This window comes from Cibotium barometz, chromosome 55 (assembly GCF_041138505.1).
Source record: "Cibotium barometz isolate CiBa-2024 chromosome 55, ASM4113850v1, whole genome shotgun sequence".
NCBI lineage: Eukaryota > Viridiplantae > Streptophyta > Polypodiopsida > Cyatheales > Cibotiaceae > Cibotium > Cibotium barometz.
Window position 1 is genome coordinate 33,526,492 of NC_141100.1, and position 21,421 is coordinate 33,547,912.

Genomic DNA, 21,421 nt, shown 5'->3' on the forward strand with positions numbered 1-21,421 from the left:
AGGCACTTAAAAGTAAAGCAATGATTAAGGGCTGGCTTAAAAAAGTTTGACACGTCGGTGAGGCATGGGGCCTTTTGGTCTTCTTTCAAAACCTATATCTAGCTGTCTGTGGGGTGGGGTAAGCAACCTCACCCCACCAACCCACACACGCGCGCACACACACACGCACAAATTCTCTCTCTCACACATCAGACCCACCTCCTTATATGTGTCTCCCCATGCACGGGAAGAGAGCTTGTGCGTGCCCAATGAGCTCACTTGCATAACGCCCTTCGCATCCAATCCAAGCGCTCTATCATTAGCGCTCCAAAATATTTGGGTTTTCACTCACAATTCCTCCTTTCCACCCGAATTTCGCAGCTCTCTTTCTTGAATCCAAGAGGGGTTCTCGCTTTCTTCTTGTGTTTGAAACCATGAAGGCCCTCATCTTGGTCGGCGGTTTTGGCACCAGGCTCCGCCCTCTCACACTGAGCTTGCCAAAACCGCTGGTGGACTTCGCCAACAAGCCCATGATTCTCCATCAGGTAATGAAAACCACTCTAATTACCGTGTAGTTTCTACTTGCATTCCCCTTGTTGGGATGCCTTTGATTTGTGGAATTGATGATGGGTTTTCTCTGTCTCTCCAGATCGAGGCCCTCCAGTCCATTGGTGTGAAGGAGGTGGTCCTTGCAATCAACTACCAGCCAGAGGTGCGTTTGCTTTTTTGCTCTAGTCCTGCTTCTTTTGCTCTCATCGTGCCCGATACTGAGATCTAACCCTGCGTTTGAAAGTTTTTCAACCAATTAAGAATCTCAGCATTTTGTAGTCTGCATTGTGACTTTCATGGATGTTTGGGTGTATGCAGGTAATGTTGGGCTTCCTGAAGGAGTTTGAAACCCAGCTCGGCATCAAAATTGTGTGCTCGCAAGAGTTCGAGCCAATGGGCACAGCTGGGCCCTTGGCACTGGCCAGAGATAAACTCATAGACGGATCCGGCGAGCCCTTCTTCGTCCTTAATAGCGACGTAATCAGCGAGTATCCTCTGAAGAAGATGATAGAATTCCACAAATCTCATGGAGGGGAAGCCTCTATAATGGTCACCAAGGTAGTCATGGTTTAAGTATCATTCTTGTTTTCTCACTGGTTCGGCACTTGCATTTCACGTGTGTCCATTTGTGCCACACGTACCAGCTGCACTCTACAAAGACATGAGTATTGGCTGTCTCCTCTCACACCATGCATGATGTGGTGTTGCATGTCAGGGGTGTGTTTTTCTAGGCTTTCTTATGTGCAGAAATTGAGTTTTCGTGTATAATGCATTATATGTGCAGTTAAGGGCATGCTTATCACAAGAATCACTCCTCATTTTAATGTGGTGCACAAATAGCATAGCCCTCTCAGGATCAATATTTATGTATGGGTTTTGTTTCTTGGCATTAATGAGCTCTAAAGGTTCGATCTATGCATGATTGTCTATATCAGGTGGATGAACCTTCCAAGTATGGAGTTGTCGTTTTGGATGACAAGTCAGGCGAGGTGCAACGCTTTGTAGAGAAGCCACAAGCTTTTGTAGGAAACAAGATCAATGCAGGGATATACCTTCTCAACCCCGAAGTGCTGGATAGGATTGAATTGAGACCCACGTCGATCGAGAAGGAGGTTTTTCCAAAGATTGCTCGGGAAAATAAGCTTTTTGCAATGGTTTTGCCAGGGTTTTGGATGGATGTTGGGCAACCAAGAGACTACATAACGGGTCTCCGTCTTTACTTGGATTCTCTGCAGAGGAATGCTCCAGAGAAACTGGCAAAGGGGCCAAATATAGTGGGGAATGTGATGGTGGATGAGAGCGCCCAGATAGGGCAAGGTTGTTTGATTGGTCCTGATGTGTCGATTGGGCAGAGCTGTGTGGTGGAGGCGGGGGTGAGGCTCTCAAGGTGCACTATTATGCGAGGGGCGAGGGTGAAAAAGCACGCTTGCATCTCAGGAAGCATAGTTGGGTGGCATTCAACTGTTGGGCAGTGGGCCAGAGTGGAGAACATGACTGTCTTGGGGGAAGATGTGCATTTGTCAGATGAGATTTACAGCAACGGCGGGGTGGTGTTGCCCCACAAGGAGATCAAATCCAGCATCCTAAAGCCGGAGATCGTCATGTAGATCCACGGGTTCGAAACACACAGCAAAAGCATTTCGAAATAATCTAATTTCTTGCTTGATTACTTATCCAAGCCTTGTCCAGGGCTCTATATAAATGGAACAAGCCCTACAAGAGATACTTCTCCAAGACTACTCTGCTACTGTGCATCTTTTGCGTTGAAGACTTATACATAAAGACTTTTTTTGCTGTTTGTATGATGCTTTTAATGTAATAACTTTCAGGTCCACAACAGTGTGTATTTTGAAGTTGAATCCATTGCAAACCTTCACATGGATGTATAACCATGGCTCCTTGCATTTCCTTTCTTAGCTCCTTTTCCGCCTCTTCACTTGACATAAGAATATATACTGACAAGCACAGAGACTGTGCACATCCTCGTTTTCTGAAATTGAAGCACCTCACCATGACAGTACATAACAATGATAAAGGAAGAACCTCATGAACACCAACATCCTTGCAGTTTAGAGCCCAAATCACATTGGCTATTGAAGGTCGCCTCAAGCATCTCCACCTTTGCTCTAAAGGGGGGTTTGTTGGGTATTTCAAAGCTCATATGCCTAGAGGCTTATGTGAATGACATCACTAGATATGTTAAACCTAAATAGCATCTAGATATTCAACAACTCTAAGAGTGGGTTCACACACACCCTACCCAACCATGGCCTAGATTGGGCAAGCTAAGGAGCCTACCCAACCATGGCCTTATATAAGTGCTTTGACACATGGTTGTGTGTCTACATCATGGGGTTTTGCTTGACCATGAGTTTACAATGCTTGTGATCCAAGATCACCACGACCACTCTCGCGTTCACATTTGAGAGCAATCTTGTGATGCGAGCTTGCCATTTGCAAGCTTATTTGGCTAGGGAACATAAATTAAGAACTTAGTTGGGTCCACTGAGACTTTACTCCAAGGAGTGTTAACATTGAGAGAAGCGCTCGCTTGGAGTATAAACATTCTCTCAATGATTAAGAGGCTCAACTTTATAAGCAAGGTGGATAACTAAGTGTGGAAATTAGCTAAGCCCTTCTAAGTGTAGTGAATGTGATTCCTTTTCCTAATCTAAAGTGATTAAGACAACAATAAGTTGGAAGAGAATTGTCAAGGTCTTTGATGATGATACTTCTCACGATGTTTTTCAATAAAAGATGTTTGTATTGGTGACATATAAATATTGCAATCATCCAGTGCTTTACTACAATGCACATGTAGATACACCTCTTAATTACTTACATATGGTTTAAATTTTTATTCTCATTGTTCAAACTCATTTCCTTGCAGCCATTTTGATAACTTTAACACAAGCTCTTCTATTATTCCTATAGGGAACAATGGTAGTTCTTTCAAGTTTTCTAGAGCTTACCAACCCTTATTGTCAACTACACCTTAGTCATATATTTGTTTAGCATATTCATTTTAAAAATGTGTTGAGCTCCATAAGGGATTTCACAAACTTGCATGAGATGATTAAGGGAATGTAACCCCTTCATTAAGGTCAAAGAAAAGGCGTTTGTAATGAGCCCATTGATCCTTTGTCACTATTTTGAGGATGAGGATGATCAAGAGCAACAAGTGGCTACTACTACCAAGTCAAGGACCCTAGAGTAGTATTTGGCATTGAAGTTCTTCATGCAGAGCTGCACATCCCTATTGTTGTGAGTGGCTTGGGCCTGTCAAAATAAGTAAAGTTGTAGAAGGAGCCCTTGCCCTTCATTTGTTGAAACATCACTGCACTTGCCGATAAACATCAATATTTTAAAAAAAAACTTGTGTTAAAAATACCTATGTATTGAAAGTGTGTACTGTTCTAAATGCTTCCTTAGAAGTACAGCTTCATGAAGCTCAAATAAACAAGAAGAACAACATATTCTTTTACAATAAAATTTTGATCCAGGAGAGACAAAGCGTGACCATTTTGCTTTTAGTGGCTTGCATAGAGTAGCATTTTAAAGTTATGTGACCCAACCTTTTTGAGATTGTCGACACTATTTAAGAATACTAGCCAAAAGCTTTGGGTGATCATTCCCATATAAATAATTATAATGCTTTGCTTTTTATTTTGTTACAATTATTAGATTTTATTGGAGGTGGAACTTATATAAGTTTGCATGTATGTTCTCTCTCTCTCTCTCTCTCTCTCTCTCTCTCTCTCTCTCTCTCTCTCTCTCTCTCTCTCTCTCTCTCGTAGTGTGTGTGTTTGTAAATAAAAGAGGACCCTCGCACCACCTTTCTACCACCCACAAGTGGGGCAGATTAGCTAGTGCAAGGGCCCTTATAAAGGCCATGATCCACCCGAGTTCAAGTCCCACCATTGGTCGTATATGCCCTTGTGTTGCATTCTACCGACGTTAATACCTCTCTCTCCCGTAGTGTGTGTGTGTGTGTGTGTGTGTGTGTGTGTGTGTGTGTGTGTGTGTGTGTGTGTGTGTGTGTGTGTGTGTAATAAAAGAGGACCCTCGCACTACCTTTCGGCCACCCACAAGTGGGGTAGATTGGCTAGTGCGAGGGCCCTTATAAAGGCCATGATCCACCCGAGTTCAAGTCCCACCATTGGTCATATATGCCCTCGTGTTGCATTCTACCGACGTTGATACCTCTCTCTCTCTCGTAGTGTGTGTGTGTGTGTGTAATAAAAGAGGACCCTCGCACTACCTTTCTGCCACCCACAAGTGGGGCAAATTGGCTAGTGCGAGGGTCCTTATAAAGGCCATGATCCACCTGAGTTCAAGTCCCACCATTGGTCGTATATGCCCTCGTGTTGCATTCCACCGACGTTAATACCTCTCTCTCTCTCTCTCTCTCTCTCTCTCTCTCTCTCTCTCTCTCTCACACACACACACACACACACACACTGTAAGACCCCTACCCTAACTTATCCTACTTATATGGATAGAGATTCATGCTCGAAAAATTCCCAACATTGGCCCAGATGTCCAACCTAACTAACGGCTCCTCAAGTTTCAATTGATATCCAGGTAACACTATCAATTTACCCTAAATTCAATTGATATCCAAGTAAGGTTATCAATTTACCTTAGATTCTTAAATCATCCTAATCTAATCCTTCTCATAATCTAAGATACAAGTCTTTAACTTAAATTCATGGCTCCTTCACTTTTATGTATTCTATTATGTTTTCTAAGGCTTAAATGGATTATAGACCTTAGTCGGTGGGGGTGACGAAGAACCACATCATGGTCATTAAAGTGCTCTCCTATTTTGGAAGCTTACATAAGTCTTTGGACCACCCAAACTATGTCTAAAATAATGTATTAAATATTAACCTAAGGTCAAAACATTAGCTTAATATTTCCATAGTCTAAACCTTAGCTTAATATTTCCACGGTGATAATTATTATTTTTTGAGTTATTTTAGATTTTTTAAGGTGCAAGGGGGTTCATTGTCACTTGCTTCTAATTCCTAAAGGTACCTCGGTCCTTAAACAAGATCAATAATCCTTAATTATCACTAATCCAAGCTAATATTTGCAATTATATACTTAATTAAACTTTTTAAGAATTAATCAAAGTTTAAAGATTTGTTAGCTAATTGACCAGTTTTTCAAGTTTCGCTAACCTCTAAGCTCAAGGCTATATGGAAACTTTATGTAAATTCTACTTAATTTACCTAATTTGCTACTCCTCTTTTAGAGAGCTTAGTGAGAATTAAGCCCCTTAAACAAAATTGAAAAAATCTAAGCATTTTAGGGCCTCAATACTCACAAAAGGATCTCATCTATATAGTCAAAACTCTAATTCACCTGAATCTCTCACTAATAATCCCTAAAAAGAGATTAGTAAATATCAGGCAAGAGAATAACCTAATTTTAAATTTGAAAGCATAGGGGACTTAGCTTTTCAGACTGATTTAGGGCCCTACTTTAACCTCAAATTACCCTCTTAATCTTTTAATAATTATAAAATAAGCTCACTAATTATATATTTTTTAGTTTCTAATTACTCATCACGAATTTTATACCATTACCAAGAAACTCAATGGTGGGTGCCTATAGGAACTTGCTCATCGACGCTTAGGATGGCTCCACAACACTTTGGATCCCCAAGAGGCCATCAAAGAGAATCAGGAGGTAGTCCAAGAAAGGTAATACTACCCAAGCCCACCCTTCAATAGTGGTTCTCCCAATCAATGGCTCCATTGCTCGAAGCCCAAGGCTACTACAAGGGTAACACTTACATCTAGCTACCAAAGGACGCCACATGCCTTCACCCTCAACAAACCTCTCAAAAGAGAACCACCAAAGGTTGTGAACCAAAGATATGACAACCTCAACTCAAAGTAGACAACAATGGGCCACCAAAGGTTGTGAACCAAAGATATGACAACCTCAACTCAAAGTAGACAACAATGGACCACCAAGAAGTCAAAGAGAAACCCAACCAAGGCCAAGAAAACTAGAACACATGTCACGCACCTACAATGATTTCTTAAGAACCCATGTCACACACCAATAGTCATTCACCAACGATGGTTCGCCCCCCCCCCCCCCCCCCCCCCCCCCCCACAAGAACTTCTTAGAAGCTCAAGGCTTCTATGATAATAACTCAGCCATTTGGGTTCCAAAAAACAAGGCCCTGAAGCCATTATCGTTTCACACAAACCTTGCAAAAATATGCTTCATAAACCTGAATGGTGTGGTAGATTAAGAAGTCCCACAAGAACCTCTCAATTTGGGAGACACAAAACCATGCTTGTGAAATGCACTCTCTTCCCAATTGGGGAAGACACAAGAACCTACTTGTAAAAATGCAAGATAAGGGAAAATAAGAGCTAGATCCACCCTCTACTCCTAAACGTGGAGTATCTTTCTTTTCAGGAAAACATCAACATCCCTTGTGTCCCTCTTCTCCTTAAAGTGGAGTATCTTTCTTCAAGAGGACCTCACCACCCCTTGCATAAGCTTGCATGAGTGTCACCACAAGAACTTAGAATGATGTAGCATTAGCACCACAAGAACTTATAATGATGTAGCATTACAAGAACCTGTCTCGCATGAGGACTCACATAAGGGCAAATAACAACCTAGAACTACCCTCTACACCTAAAAGTGGAGTATCTTTCTTCAAGAGGACTCCCATGAGGACTCACATGAGGGAAAATAACAACTAGATCTACCACCTACTCCTAAAAGTGGAGTACCTTTCTTCAAGAAAGCGTCGCCACCCCTTGCGTGAGTGGCACCACAAGAACTTATGCCCCTTGCTTGAGTGGAATATCTTTCTTCAAGAAAACCTCACCATGCTTTGCATGATTGGAAACATAATAACTTACAACCAAAAATGATGTCACACCACAAGAATATGTCTCCCATTAGGGCTCACATGAGGGTACATGACGTGAAGGTAATGCTTTGACCTTCTCTATAGCTTCACCACCATCAAGCCTATTACCTATGACCTCTCAAGAGTAAACATGTACTTTAGAGGTTGCAAGCAACTTGGAGCTCCTCTACTTATACCTGAGCATGATATGAAAGTATTCTTCCACACACCAATGTGGCTAAAGGGCCATCAACATGAGAGAGACCACTACTGCAAAGGCCTCACAAAACAAACCGAATCATGATAAGCCTATAAGAATCACAGCTTGATTAGTTGCTTCAATGCAACATGGCTTGAGGAAAAATGTCAAAAGGCCTTGTCAATAACACCCATTATATTTAATGCATTGAACACGGTGCTTCCCTAATAAAATTGACCAATTGTTTGTTCCAAGGTTAATAACATGAAAGATAGTAGGACTCTCTTAGAGAGAATAATTCGTGAAAAGAGGGTAATATCTATAAACATGTCTCAATAAAAGTATCATATCTTTCAACCCATATATTGTTTCCTTTTTTTCATGTATATTTAGTTTTTTTTAAGTTACTCATATTTTATGACTCCAAATTGGGAATCCATCACTTCAACTCCTATAAGTAAACACAATGTAGGGAATAGTCAACATGTTTGCATGGATAGGCAACTTTCATTTTGCTAAACAAGCACACTTGATTTATTGTCCAAGTCAAACTTTTACTTTGGGGATAAATTTTAAATAAAGTAACAATGTTCTTGGTACAAGTCACAATTTTTTTGCTTTGGGGATAAAAATTTAAATGAAGTAACGATGTTCTTGGCACAAGATGTGTGTGTGTGTGTGTGTGTGTGTGTGTGTGTGTGTGTGTGTGTGCTCATGCGCGCGCGCGTGTGCATGTGTGTGTAGTAGAGAGAGAGAGAGAGAGAGAGAGAGAGAGAGAGAGAGAGAGAGAGAGAGAGAGAGAGAGAGAGAGAGGAAGGAGAATTTGGTGATGTGGCTTTAAATGATACACAAGCTAATCTAGCTTAACTTTAATATAAAAGAATTATAGAATTACAATGTTTAACTTAAATTTGGTGATATGGCTATAAGTGATATATAAGCTAATTTAGCCTACCTTTATCAAAAAGGAATTATAAAATTATAGTGTTATTCTTTAATATGGTTGTGCTTGTTAATATGTAGTTATAGAATTCAGTTTATAGATGCATTACATTGAGACATGCCATTGACAATTATACAAGGATTACATGTACTTGAAGGACGTATGTGCACCGAATGTGGTTGGAGATTGCTTAGTCAAAGTAGTTTTTTTTAAGTATAAAGCGAATCGTCAACCCCAATCACATCTAGCAAAAGTAAGCAAAAGTAGATTTTTTAAAGTGTAAAGTGAATCATCAACCCCAATTGCATCAAACAAAAGTAAGTCACATGAATCACGTTGATATCTTTTTATAAATTATAATCTTTAAAAAATAAAAAGACATGTGGGTTAGTAACCATTTTTTCATAATGTTTTATGGATTGAAACATGTCAACCCCTCCATAAATAGAGACTAGATATGGAGAGTGGGAAATACATTGAATGTGCAAGTGTAACTTCAAAAACTAGCAAAGTTTAAGCTACTAAGTTTTATGGGACAAGTGTGAGTGGGAAATACATTGAATGTGCATGTAACTTTAAAAGCTAGCAAAGTTTGAGCTACTAAGTTTTATGGGACAAGTGTGACCCTTCGTAATACTTAAAGTATTGCTCCAATGTCTGCAAAAGGAAAGTGGCATCTCTCTCTCTCTCTCTCTCTCTCTCTCTCTCTCTCTCTCTCTCTCTCTCTCAAAGTACATGTGCATGTGCATGAATGCATGCATGTGTGAACACACTCAATATTTCCATGAGTGGGATGTTACTTGTGCAAAAGAAGGATATGATTTTGGTTTAGCATTTAAGGTTTTATTTACTATAATATCGCCATGCTAATTGGGATTAGAAAAGGAAATGGGCTAAAATAAGCATGCGCATATGCATAGGTAAGGGTACATTTATGCTTGATTGGTTTAGCATTTAAGGTTTTATTTACTATAATATGGGCATGCTAATTGGGATTAGAAAAGAAAATGGACTAAAATAAGCATGTGCATATGCTTATTTCAGCCCATTTGAAGTGGAGAGGGGATGGGTATCTACTACATTGATGGGACTCGTCGCTCTGGTTGGCTGAAAGATTACGGATGATTTGATGGAGTCAAGCTAGATAAGGGGGTAACTAGGGCTCTGTATAAAGAGATTGAGCAGGAGTGAAGTGAATGTATGGTATTGCAATAAAATCTGGAGGGTTAGTTGAAATTCTAACATCTAGATGAAGAGATGGAGGTCGCTAAGGGAAGTGGGTATCCCTGTGAAGGCCCAGATTTGCTTGTGGAGAGTCTGTATATGGGCTCTGTCTATTGGGTATAAACTTTTACAGAGGAATTTTACCTCTGGGATATGCCCTAGATGTAAGTCAGCTTTGGAGGATGGGAGACATGCTTTTGGGACTAGTCGTCCAACCACGTTAGAGGGGCAAGATTGGGAAATGGGTCTCAAGCAGTCTAGGGCTGCAAGGGTATTGGGGGGACTGGGTGTTGGGAAGATTATCTGAATCTGATGGGGCTGTTAATTTGGTTTTTAGTATTATTAGATACTATTGTCTCTGTGGGAGATATGGAACTCTAGGAGCAATATAATATTTCAGAAAGAGGCAAGTCATGGGGTAGATGTGATGGAGTTTATGCATAGATGTGTATATAAATTTTGGTATGTATATTATGTAAATAAAATGAATGATGGTGGTGCGGTGCAGTTGATTCAGGCCCTACGGACTGGGATATTAGATGATTTGATTGTTGGGGCTGAGGAGATTCTTGAACATACTAGGTGTTCCTAATAGATATTGTCATGTGGCAAGGCAGTACAAGGCTGGATTTGAAGGCAAAACTTCCCAAGTTTGGGCCAAAGACCAAGAAATGGTATTTGAAAGAGAAGCGGCCAGTTTACACATTTGTTGCCTTCATTGAGAACCCCTTGGGTAGAAAACTAGTGGTGAAGATATGGTTAAAAGGAGTATATGGAGAAGCAATCTCTAAAAGGTTGTACCTCTAAGGCTATGATTACAGCTTGTATGCAATTAGGTTATCATGTTTCTTAGGAGAAATCCTCTTTTGTTTAGGAGGATGAGAGATGGGATTTGATTTGCTATTTATTGAACAGTGAAAAGGTGGGAGGTTAGTGGTATATTTGGCTCTTGTATATAACTGGTAATAAGGATTTAATATGACTATATCATGTTTCCAAAAAAAAAAAAGCATGCGTGTATGCATAGGCAAAGGGTGCATTTATGCTTGATTGAAGTGATGTGCTATATTACATTTTAATATAACTATATTATATTCCTTTAAAAAAAACATGCACATATGCATAGGCAAAGGGTTCATTTATGCTTGATTGAAGTGATGTGCTATGAGATGATATTTGTAGGTTGCACAAATTTTTGATATAAGATTGGGATTTTTTATCATCTTTGATCACATGGACTCATAGATGCTAGTTTTTGGAATATGAAAAAGCATGAAAATAACATGTTAATGGCAATGATTGTGAAAATGTAGTTTGTTCACATTCTACATCCCAAAAAAAAGGCTTTGTTCCAGGAACATGTGGGTACAATGCTCATGAGCATACTTCAACAAAGACACAAGAAAAAACATATACAAATTGTAATGCTTTAAGAAAAAAACCCAAAAAGAATCAATGGCCTTAAAACATATTTGGTTCAGTAATAAAGATGATATAGTGTGGAATAAATTCTACGAATAAATGACCAAAGAAAATGACAATGAAGGGATGGACATTTATGATGTATGAATTAGTGAGGCAAGCCAAATCAGAGTGTCCTAAACGTTGCGATGAAATTGAAGAAAACTAATATTTATCTATATCAAACCCTTTCAATAGTAAATGCACTTAATATCAATAGGGTAATGGAAAGTATTTGTGAAAGAAAGATTTGCATTAGGTGTGTGTTTGAAATGGACAAGTGAGTGACTTCTTACTCTATAGGCATGTTTTCTTAAAGACCCAAGATATTGGTATAGTAAAGGTATGTTTTCTTAAAGACATAAAAACAAGATAAAGGTATGTTTTCTTAAATACCTAAAAACAAGATAATGTAAAGCTATGGGAAGTGTGCAAAAACCATAAGAAACAAGCAAAAATGGGCTCACAGATTTGTTGAAAGATTTATTGGGGGCATTGTACTAGTTAGTTGAATATCCTTTAAATGTTATGTGCCTTAAGCTTTTATAAGTTGTAGATGTACCATTCACAAGCATAGGGATCTAAAGTTTGCCAATTATTAATCCCAAAATATGTTTAGTGTATTGCAATCCAACATCCTTATACCTACCACACTATTGGGCAACGTGAAGGTTAAGTTTTAATGAATGTGGTTTTGGTAAAAAATACTAAATTTATTCAAAAGTGTTTATATACCCACTATTGATTTCTAAAATTATTGAATTATCGATCTCTAAATTTGATGAATGCGTATGTGTTCGTTTTGAGTAACTTTAAATTTGAATTTATGACCTTAAATTGAAAGCGATTGACTATTATATTTATTGACAATGTAGATTAGGCTTACTGACAATGTAGATTGGGCTTAATGATGACAAGGTAGATTGGTCTTATGATCTTAAATTTAAAGTGCTTTTTTTACTGACAATATAGTGTGTTCAAGCCTTGGATGTGTGGGTTCTTTAAAGCACATCACTTGCACAAATTTTAGACTTGATTTTGTTGTAAGTCTCAATAATATAAATTTATTTCAAACCATCTCTTCTTGAGAATGTTTTTAACTTGTGCCATGAATCAAGATATTTTCATTTTTTAAAACTCATTTGAACAAGTACCAAAGCCCCATAATTGTTGGGGGTCAATTGTGATGTCTTAAAGGGTGCAACATAACATAATCTCCCTCTTTACCCTAGAAATGAATCCAAATTACCTTATTTTCTTTACAAATATATAGATTTTGAATATGCATTTACAAATCAAGGTTTAGGTAGGTAAAAGTGTTATTTTTTAATAATCAACACATAAATTTCTCACTTTCTAATTCTTTAAAAAATAGCAAATAAATTTGGGAGAGAGTGACACATGGTGGGATGCGACTAATCACTCCATGGTCACCCTAGACACCCCTAAAGGCATTTTCACAATGTTTTTATAGGACAAGGAGCCCTTGAAAGATTAAAAACCTTGGTGCTTGAACTTAACCTAATCTAAATCTTATAGAGGTTGGAATTGAAGTGTCCATGGAAATCAAAAACAAATGCTCAAGTAAAATAATCAATCTTATAGAAGTTGGAATTGAAGTGTCCATGGCAATGGAAACAATACAAGCTCAACTTTACCCATGGCATGAACATAATCTCATGACCTTTGATATGTGGGGTTTGTTAGGCCAACTTGCACTACAAGCTCATCCTAAGTGGATTCCATTCACAAAGGACATGAACATGCCATGTTCGGGGTACTTTGAACAAACAATCTATATGCAAACTAACCCCGTGAATTGCAAGTTCTTTATTCTTGAGTATGTGTTGGAAGTATATTTAATTATGGGATATGAATGGATCATTGCCATCCAAGCTAAACTATGCTTCATGAGCAAAACCTTCACCTGAGGGTCAACAACACAGTTGTTAGTACCATTTTGTGACAATGAAGATCCAACGCTGAATGATCTCTATGATGCTCAATGAAGATCCAACACTGAATGATCTCTATGATGCTCAACATAAAAGGCTAGTAGCTTCCTAACAGAAAGCTCCTTTACTTGAAGACATGTCTTCTCCATCAATAGCCCTCCCTAAGTGTTGCACAATTCTCAACGTAAACAAAAATATCATATGGGCATTTATAGATTTTTATGTGTCCATTGTCACGTGGGCAAATGATCAAACAAGCAAGGTTGTCAATCAATCCTGCATGGCGATTGGCGAAGGCAAAGACTTATGTTGAAATTTGGCAAGATTGGATAGGCACGGGGGCATTGGAGGTTGGATTTAAATTGAAGAGAAATTGGTTATTTTGAACAAGTAGTAGCCAAATCCTAACTTAATTGAAAAAATTTGAAGAAAGTTTTTTTTCCCCTTCTGTCAAGGATTTGAGGTGGAATTTTTAAATGTTGAGGATGAACTACCTCATGAGGGACTATTTCCAACTAGCCCATTGATGTGAAACAACTCTATTGGAATCTTTTCAAGGCATCTAATTTAAGTACACTAGCATTGAAAAAAAAAACTAGTCCATTGGTTGGGTGAAAAAAAGAAAGAAAGAAGAGATGATTAAGAAAGGGCATTTAAAAAATTAGTTGTGGTGTCCACACAAAACACAAATTTGCAAGGCTTTCTTCTTGAGTTTGAAACCATGAAGGGCCTCAGATTGGTGGGCGGTTTTGGCACCCGGCTCCGCCCTCTCACATTGAGCTTGCCAAAACCGCCGGTGGATTTTGCCCATCAGGTAATGAAAACCACTCTAATTACCATGTGATTTCTGCTTGCATTCCCCTTGTTGGGGAATTGATGATGTTCTCCAGATCGAGGCCCTCCAGTCCATTGGTGTGAAGGAGGTGGTTCTTGCAATTAACTACCAGCCAGAGGTGCATTGCCTTTTTTCTTCTGTGCTGCTTTTTTTGCTCCCCAGATCTAAACCCGCATTGGGAAGCTTTCAACCAAGAATCTTAGCATTATGTTGTCTGCATTGTGACTTTCATGGATGTTTGGGTTGTGTATGCAGGTAATGTTGGGCTTCCTGAAGGAAGTTGAAACCCGGCTCGGCATCAAAATCGTGTGCTCACAAGAGTTCGAGCCAATGGGTACAGCTGGGCCCTGCCAGAGATAAGCTCACAGACGGATCTGACGAGCCCTTCTTCGTCCTTAATAACGACGTAGTCCAGGTGCATTCTGCAAAGGGCATGTTTTGCTAGATTCTAGTTATTGGTTCTCTCTCACTATGCACGATGTTGAGTTGCATGTCAAGGGTGTGTTTTTCTATGCTCTCTTATGTGCAGACATTGAGTTTTTGTGTATCACTACAGGTTACATGGATGCAGTTAAGGACATGCTTATCACAAGAATCATTTCTCATTTTAATGTGGCGCACAAATAGAATAGCCGTCTCAGGATCTTCTTTTTTTTTTTTTGTTTGCAATTTATGGGTTTTGTTTCTTGGCATTGAGCTCAAGGTTTGCTCTATGCATGACTCTATCAGGTGGATGAACCTTCCAAGTATGGAATTGTTTTGTTGGATGACAAGTCAGGCAAGGTGCAATGGTTTGTAGAGAAGCCACAAGTTTTTGTAGGAAACAAGATCAATGCAGGAATATACCTTCTAAACCCCGAAGTGCTTAATAGGATTGAGTTGAGACCCACATCAATTGAGAAGGAAGTGTTTCCAAAGTTGCTCAGGAAAAGAAGCTTTTTGCAATGGTTTTGCCAGGATTTTGGATGGTCATCGGGCTACCAAGAGACTACATAACAGGACTCCATCTTTACTTAGATTTTCCGCAGAGGAATGCTCCAGAGAAACTGGCAAAGGGACCAAATATAGTGGGAAATGTGATGGTTGATGAGAGCGCCCAGATAGGGGAAGGTTGTTTGATTGGTCCCGAAGTGTCGATTGGGCAGAACTGCATGGTTGAGGTAGGGGGTGAGGCTCTCAAGGTGCATCATTATGCGAGGGGCGAGGATGAAAAAGCACGCTTGCATCTCAGTACGCATAGTTGGGTGGCATTCTACTGTTGGGGGGGGCAGTGGGCTAGAGTGGAGAACATGACTGTCTTGGGAGAAGATGTGCATTTGTCAGATGAGATTTACAGCAACGGTGGGGTGGTGTTACCCCGCAAGGAGATCAAATCGAGCATCCTGACGCCAGAGATCGTCATGTGATCCATGGGTTCAAAACAGCAAAACCATTTCGAATAAACTAATTTTGTGCTTGATTCTTTGCTGCACTGTATAGGGAGTACTTATCCAAGCCTTGTCCACGCTTGTAGGGCTCTATAAGAAATGGGATGGAACAAGCCCTACGAGATACTTATCTGCCACCATACTTTCTAAGAATGTATACTGGCAAGCACAGAAACTCCACATCCTCATTGGAAAAAGATTCATGAAGTCACATCACCTGGACACTACATATAACAAGAGCCAACAAGGAAGACTTGATAAAGAAAGAACTCCATAAACACCAGCAGCCTAGTAGCAGCTCAGATGATCAGGCCCAAGTCCAGCCTGGCAGGGGGTGCGGCCCTTTGCTCCAACATCCCTTCCACCCAGATTCATTTGAACCTGGCCTTTGAACCCATATCACATATATTCAATCTTTTGTAGCTGTGTTATGATACCAAGGGGGCCAAAAATAAAGACCACATCAAGAGAGAATTTTTCATGCCTACTAATAAAATGGGCAAAATTTCCAAGCGCAAATCCTTTTTGCGATGATTCTCTATCCCCAAGGCTGCAGCCTTGGCAATAGTCTATCATTGTGCTATGTTGTCTTATCGTGATGAGCTTAAAGCCTGTTGCCATTAGGCACTCTTCCCCTTTTCTATTGAGAGGCTAAAGCCAAGGTTGAACATTAGACTTCATACATTTTCATTAGAGTACCTCACAAACCTTATGTCCTGAAGCTTGTGAACTGGGCCTTATGTGCACAGTGGGATCATAATCAAAGTTGAAGATTTTCAAATGCCTTGAGAATGTCTAGTGAAAATATGAGAGTAAAGGTTCATAAGGTAAGATTGGTAGCTCGTGTAGGATCATCCCTTCCCAATCAATGTCATTTCTCATTTTAATGTGGCGCACAAATAGAATAGCCGTCTCAGGATCTTTTTTTTCTTTTGTTTGCAATTTATGGGTTTTGTTTCTTGGCATTGAGCTCAAGGTTTGATCTATGCATGACTCTATCAGGTGGATGAACCTTGCAAGTACGGAATTGTTTTGTTGGATGACAAGTCAGGCAAGGCAATGGTTTGTAGAGAAGCCACAAGCTTTTGTAGGAAACAAGATCAATGCAGGAATATACCTTCTAAACCCCGAAGTACTTAATAGGATTGAGTTGAGACCCACATCGATTGACAAGGAAGTGTTTCCAAAGATTGCTCGAGAAAAGAAGCTTTTTGCAATGGTTTTGCCAGGATTTTGGATGGACATCGGGCAACCAAGAGACTACATAACAGGTCTCCATCTTTACTTAGATTTTCCGCAGAGGAATGCTCCAGAGAAAGTGGCAAAGGGACCAAATATAGTGGGGAATGTGATGGTTGATGAGAGCGCCCAGATAGAGGGGAAGGTTGTTTGATTGGTCCCGAAGTGTCGATTGGGCAGAACTGCATGGTTGAGGTAGGGGGTGAGGGGCGAGGGTGAAAAAGCACGCTTGCATCTCAGTAAGCATAGTTGGGTGGCATTCTACCGTTGGGCAGTGGGCTAGAGTGGAGAACATGACTGTCTTGGGAGAAGATGTGCATTTGTCAGATGAGATTTACAGCAACGGTGGGGTGGTGTTACCCCACAAGGAGATCAAATCGAGTATCCTGAAGCCAGAGATCGTCATGTGCTCCATGGGTTCAAAACAGCAAAACCATTTCGAATAAACTAAATTTGTGCTTGATTCTTTGCTGCACTGTATAGGGAGTACTTATACAAGCCTTGTCCAAGCTTGTAGGGCTCTATAAGAAATGGGATGGAACAAGCCCTGCAAGATACTTCTCTGCCACCATACTTACTTTCTAAGAATGTATACTGGCAAGCACAGAAACTCCACATTCTCATTGGAAAAAGATTCATGAAGTCACATCACCTGGACACTACATATAACAAGAGCCAACCAGGAAGACTTGATAAAGAAAGAACTCCATAAACACCAGCAGCCTAGTAGCAGCTCAGATGATCAGGCCCAAGCCCAGCCTGGCAGGGGGTGCGGCCCTTTGCTCCAACATCCCTTCCACCCAGATTCATTTGAACCTGGCCTTTGAACCCATAACACATATATTCAATCTTTTGTAGCTGTGTTATGATACCAAGGGGGCCAAAAATAAAGACCACATCAAGAGAGAATTTTTCATGCCTACTAATAAAATGGGCAAAATTTCCAAGCGCAAATCCTTTTTGCGATGATTCTCTATTCCCAAGGCTGCAGCCTTGGCAATAGTCTATCATTGTGCTATGTTGTCTTATCGTGATGAGCTTAAAGCTTGTTGCCATTAGGCACTCTTCCCCTTTTCTATTGAGAGGCTAAAGCCAAGGTTGAACATTAGACTTCATACATCTTCATTAGAGTACCTCACAAACCTTATGTCCTGAAGCTTGTGAACTGGGCCTTATGTGCACAGTGGGATCATAATCAAGTTGAAGATTTTCAAATGCCTTGAGGATGTCTAGTGAAAATATGAGAGTAAAGGTTCATAAGATAAGATTGGTAGCTGGTGTAGGATCATCCCTTCCCAATCAATGTTATATTTTCAGACTGTTTGTCTCCAAGTACATTGAAAATTTTGTGGGTGTCACTAAAATATTTTCAGACTGTTTGTCTCCAACTACATTGAAAAATTTGAGAGAGTCACTAAAATATGTAGTACAGAACATAAATTCTTGTCATTTGATTCACAAAAGATCTACATCTATGGACAAGAAAGAAGAGAACAAAGGAATCAAATCTTATTGTGTGTTTTTTCATCTCTCGCTAGTAACATGTTTTATATTACTCACTGAAAAGCAATAGAAATGTGAGACACTCTTACATTTTGCCTAGTCAGTTGTGTAGTAACTATCAAGTAATAAATGTTTGGAACCCCATTCACTGTAATGTGATTCAATGCCACACTCACTACTAGTCTCAACAGGAGGTGCAAAAAGAAAAGTGTCATTGCACAATCAGTACATGATTTCATAAGCTTAATGAGGCCCACGTTGTCCCAATTAATGTTTCCAATTTTGCATATCAAAAGGCTCACTAGCAATTAATGCATTTCAGTTTTGCATGGCAAACGGCAGTCACCACACATAGTGCTTTCTAATAGTTATTATTAAAGTCCTTTAGTGCATATGACAATACCACATTTTCAGCCTTGTTTTGTCAAATTGTAGTTGAAGGCATCAAACAATCTCACAATTTGAACCCATGTTCAGTGGTTATAAGCGACAAAACTGAACTTACATGACTGTCCCTTGAACACATTCACCCATTTACCAAAAACGAACTGGGTGCATGCAGAGGCCCAATTCTGTAGGGTCGTGTGTGTGAGTTGATCAGCAAGGGCCTTGAAGTTGCATGGACAGCTGACTGTTGAACAAAATCATTAAGAAGTGTTGAAAGTGTCAAGCCATGCAGCAATCATGTAGCATGTCAATGTGTACACTGTTCTGTATTTTCCATTATGTTTTTGGTGTCATGTCGATAAGCCAAAAAAAAAAGTACCTAGCGTACCCTTGTGACACCAATTTGTCATTTTCAAGCTCATAATGTATGGCAGACTGAACCTTCAAAGTCTGGTTGAGTGGCTCTACAATATCCACACCCTCCCTTCTGATCTTGGGATCTACATATTGGGCATTTCAGAGTGAGTTGGTGTGAACACCCTCTATGGGTGTGAACAGCCCTTATTAAAGTCTAGGTCAGAAGATAATCTCCCCTCTCTCTCTCTCTCTCTCTCTCTCTCTCTCTGCCCTACAACAAAACACAAGCATCTGATGCTCACTTGGTGGAAAACGCAACTCCTACAGGTCTAACCAGCCTGTAGAAGCATAAACACACATCACAAAGCTGTCCAACAGATGCTACATCAGAGGGCTAGCATTCAGTTCAAGACACCAGCTTTAAGCTCGCCGCTGGTCATTGTATGAAGTTGCCCAACAGCACCAACGTTCACCAAAAATTTAGGGTTTTTTTCAAAATTGAGCCTCTTGCCCCAAATTGCAGCCTCTGCATCCATAGAAATTTAGGGCTTTTCCAAAATCAAGCCTCTTACATCAAAATGGATCTTTTGTAGTGCCATGGAATGTCCATCCATCTACAGTAGGGCACCATTGCCTTCCGCAACAAAATCTGCATCAGACTGGCATGGAAATGTCACCGAAAGAGACTACTCTTCACCATCGAGGGGAAGCCTTAAAACTTCCAAAGTTATCCTTTTCCTATTATGTTTGAGTCATAGGTTCTTTGCCTAGGAAGTCATAGGTTCTTTGCCCGAGAAGTCCCCCAAAATCTAAATATTTTGTGTTTCATTTTGTAATGCTCCATCATTCCCTCTTTACCCTCCTAAGTAAGAAGGGGTTGTTTTGGAATGCTGATGTAGGCTGTCTTTTTCTTCTCAGCCAGGACTTGACCTTTAAATCCTTCACACTGAGCCATGCTACATTCGCGAGGCATCACCCTCATCCAGGGTTGTTTCCGTACGGCGTACGACGGCTTATCATATGGAATACCGTACGAGTCCTCTAAATCCTTCACACTGAGCCATGCTACATTCGCGAGGCATCACCCTCATCCAGGGTTGTTTCCGTACGGCATACGACGGCTTATATCGTACGGAATACTGTACGGTACGATACCATACGTACTCGCACGATTTTTTCAGAAAAAAAAAATTCCAAAATAATTTTTTCCCCAAATTTTCTTTTTTTTTTTGGTAGGAAATTGTCTTTCTTTTACTTATCTATGGTTGTTTGAGCTCCTCTGTACTATGATGGTTCCCTCCTTTCTAAAATACTCCATATTTGGACTTGGAAATACTTAAGTTTATAAGTTTTTTTTTAACACTGTATTTTATCGTACGATAAGAAAAAAATTTATATCGTACCATATTTTCCCGTACGGTATCGTACCTGACAACTATGCTCTCATCACTCCGAAGGAGGGTATTGGGTATGTGGCTGGTGTGAACACCCTCTATGGGTGTGAACAACCCTTATTAAAGTCTAGGTTAGAAAATAAGGGTTGTTCACACCATTGCCTTCCACAACAAAATCTGCATCGAACTGAGTTGGCTGTTGTGAACACCCTCTATCGGTGTGAACAACCCTTATTAAAGTCTAGGTTAGAAGATAAGGCTTGATGCCTATAAAAGCATGTACTTGGAAGGTTCTCTAATTACAATGGATTGTATGTTAACCTTGGTAAAACCAAGGTGATGGTGTTTTAACACCACAGTACAGTGGGTTAGGAGGTCAGTACCCACCTTTGCATATGGTGAGGAGACAGTGGAGTATACAGATGCATATACTTACCTTGGTGTGGCTTCTAGTGGCCCACTATTTTCCTTGAGGAGATCAGCGGAGACCAGATTGACCAGAGCTTATGCAGCATTGGGGAGACTAGAGAGGATGTGTTCGCAGGTTCAGTTTCAGGAACCTCGAACAAAGCTCTGGCTCTTTGACACTTTGGTCACTTCAGCCATGCTGTATGGAGTGGAGATATGGGGACCCTCAGTGGATCACCACAGCCGAGCTGGTAGCACTGATGGATGGAGATGTATGGAGAGGCCCTTGGTTTCTATGATTTCCTGGATGATTAGGGCCAAGGCCTCCGTACCACATGATATTATCCGTGCAGAGATGGCTGCCCCCCCATTGGTAGTAGAGGCACTCACTCGATCAGTCTCCTTTATACATAGCACTTGGGCTCTCCCTAGAGACAGATATGCTCGCTTAGCCCTGGAGTCTTCACGACAGTTGGCATCACAGGGAGACGGATCATGTTGGTATGTACAGATGACAGCTTGGTTCCAACTGCATGGCTTTAGTATGGACAGGCTACCTCCATTTCAATACTCCCTAGATGCACCCTCCCTCTCTCTCACACGGGCAGAGATTACCAGACTTATCAGGCAGGACTTGACTCAGCTGGACACTAGGAGGACATAGATACAGCC

At 40.3% G+C, this 21,421-nt stretch overlaps 2 protein-coding genes and 2 pseudogenes across 4 annotated transcripts in view; 3 read left to right on the forward strand and 1 right to left on the reverse strand.

The window, feature by feature from the left end:
• Positions 1 to 282: 282 nt before the first annotated feature.
• On the forward strand, positions 283 to 2,328 carry LOC147607639 (mannose-1-phosphate guanylyltransferase 1-like). Its single transcript, XM_086790656.1, has 4 exons — positions 283 to 524; positions 629 to 691; positions 847 to 1,086; positions 1,464 to 2,328. Exons 1-4 carry the CDS (start codon positions 414 to 416, stop codon positions 2,133 to 2,135), a joined length of 1,086 nt encoding a protein of 361 aa, XP_086646782.1. The 5' UTR covers positions 283 to 413; the 3' UTR covers positions 2,136 to 2,328.
• An 11,461-nt stretch (positions 2,329 to 13,789) lies between these two features.
• Positions 13,790 to 16,388, forward strand: LOC147607640 (mannose-1-phosphate guanylyltransferase 1-like; annotated as a pseudogene). Its single transcript, XR_015264692.1, has 4 exons — positions 13,790 to 14,013; positions 14,090 to 14,152; positions 14,290 to 14,449; positions 14,662 to 16,388. The product of XR_015264692.1 is annotated as a mannose-1-phosphate guanylyltransferase 1-like (transcript).
• On the forward strand, positions 16,268 to 18,321 carry LOC147607641 (mannose-1-phosphate guanylyltransferase 1 pseudogene; annotated as a pseudogene). Its single transcript, XR_015264759.1, has 2 exons — positions 16,268 to 16,288; positions 16,464 to 18,321. The product of XR_015264759.1 is annotated as a mannose-1-phosphate guanylyltransferase 1 pseudogene (transcript).
• Positions 18,322 to 18,792: 471 nt separating this feature from the next.
• LOC147607642 (protein NARROW LEAF 1-like) overlaps positions 18,793 to 21,421 on the reverse strand; it is a 51,314-nt gene continuing 48,685 nt past the window's right edge. The window contains exon 6 of the mRNA XM_086790432.1: positions 18,793 to 19,090. Within this exon, the coding sequence (XP_086646558.1) occupies positions 18,927 to 19,090 (164 nt within the window). The 3' untranslated portion in view covers positions 18,793 to 18,926. The remainder of the gene's footprint in view (positions 19,091 to 21,421) is intronic.

Bases quoted from the DNA above. Each gene is read 5' to 3' on its own strand.
- LOC147607639 (XM_086790656.1), top strand. From the start codon at position 414: ATGAAGGCCCTCATCTTGGTCGGCGGTTTTGGCACCAGGCTCCGCCCT. The intron at 525-628 runs GTAATGAAAACC...CTGTCTCTCCAG, and splicing joins AGCCCATGATTCTCCATCAG to ATCGAGGCCCTCCAGTCCAT. The intron at 692-846 runs GTGCGTTTGCTT...GGGTGTATGCAG, and splicing joins CAATCAACTACCAGCCAGAG to GTAATGTTGGGCTTCCTGAA.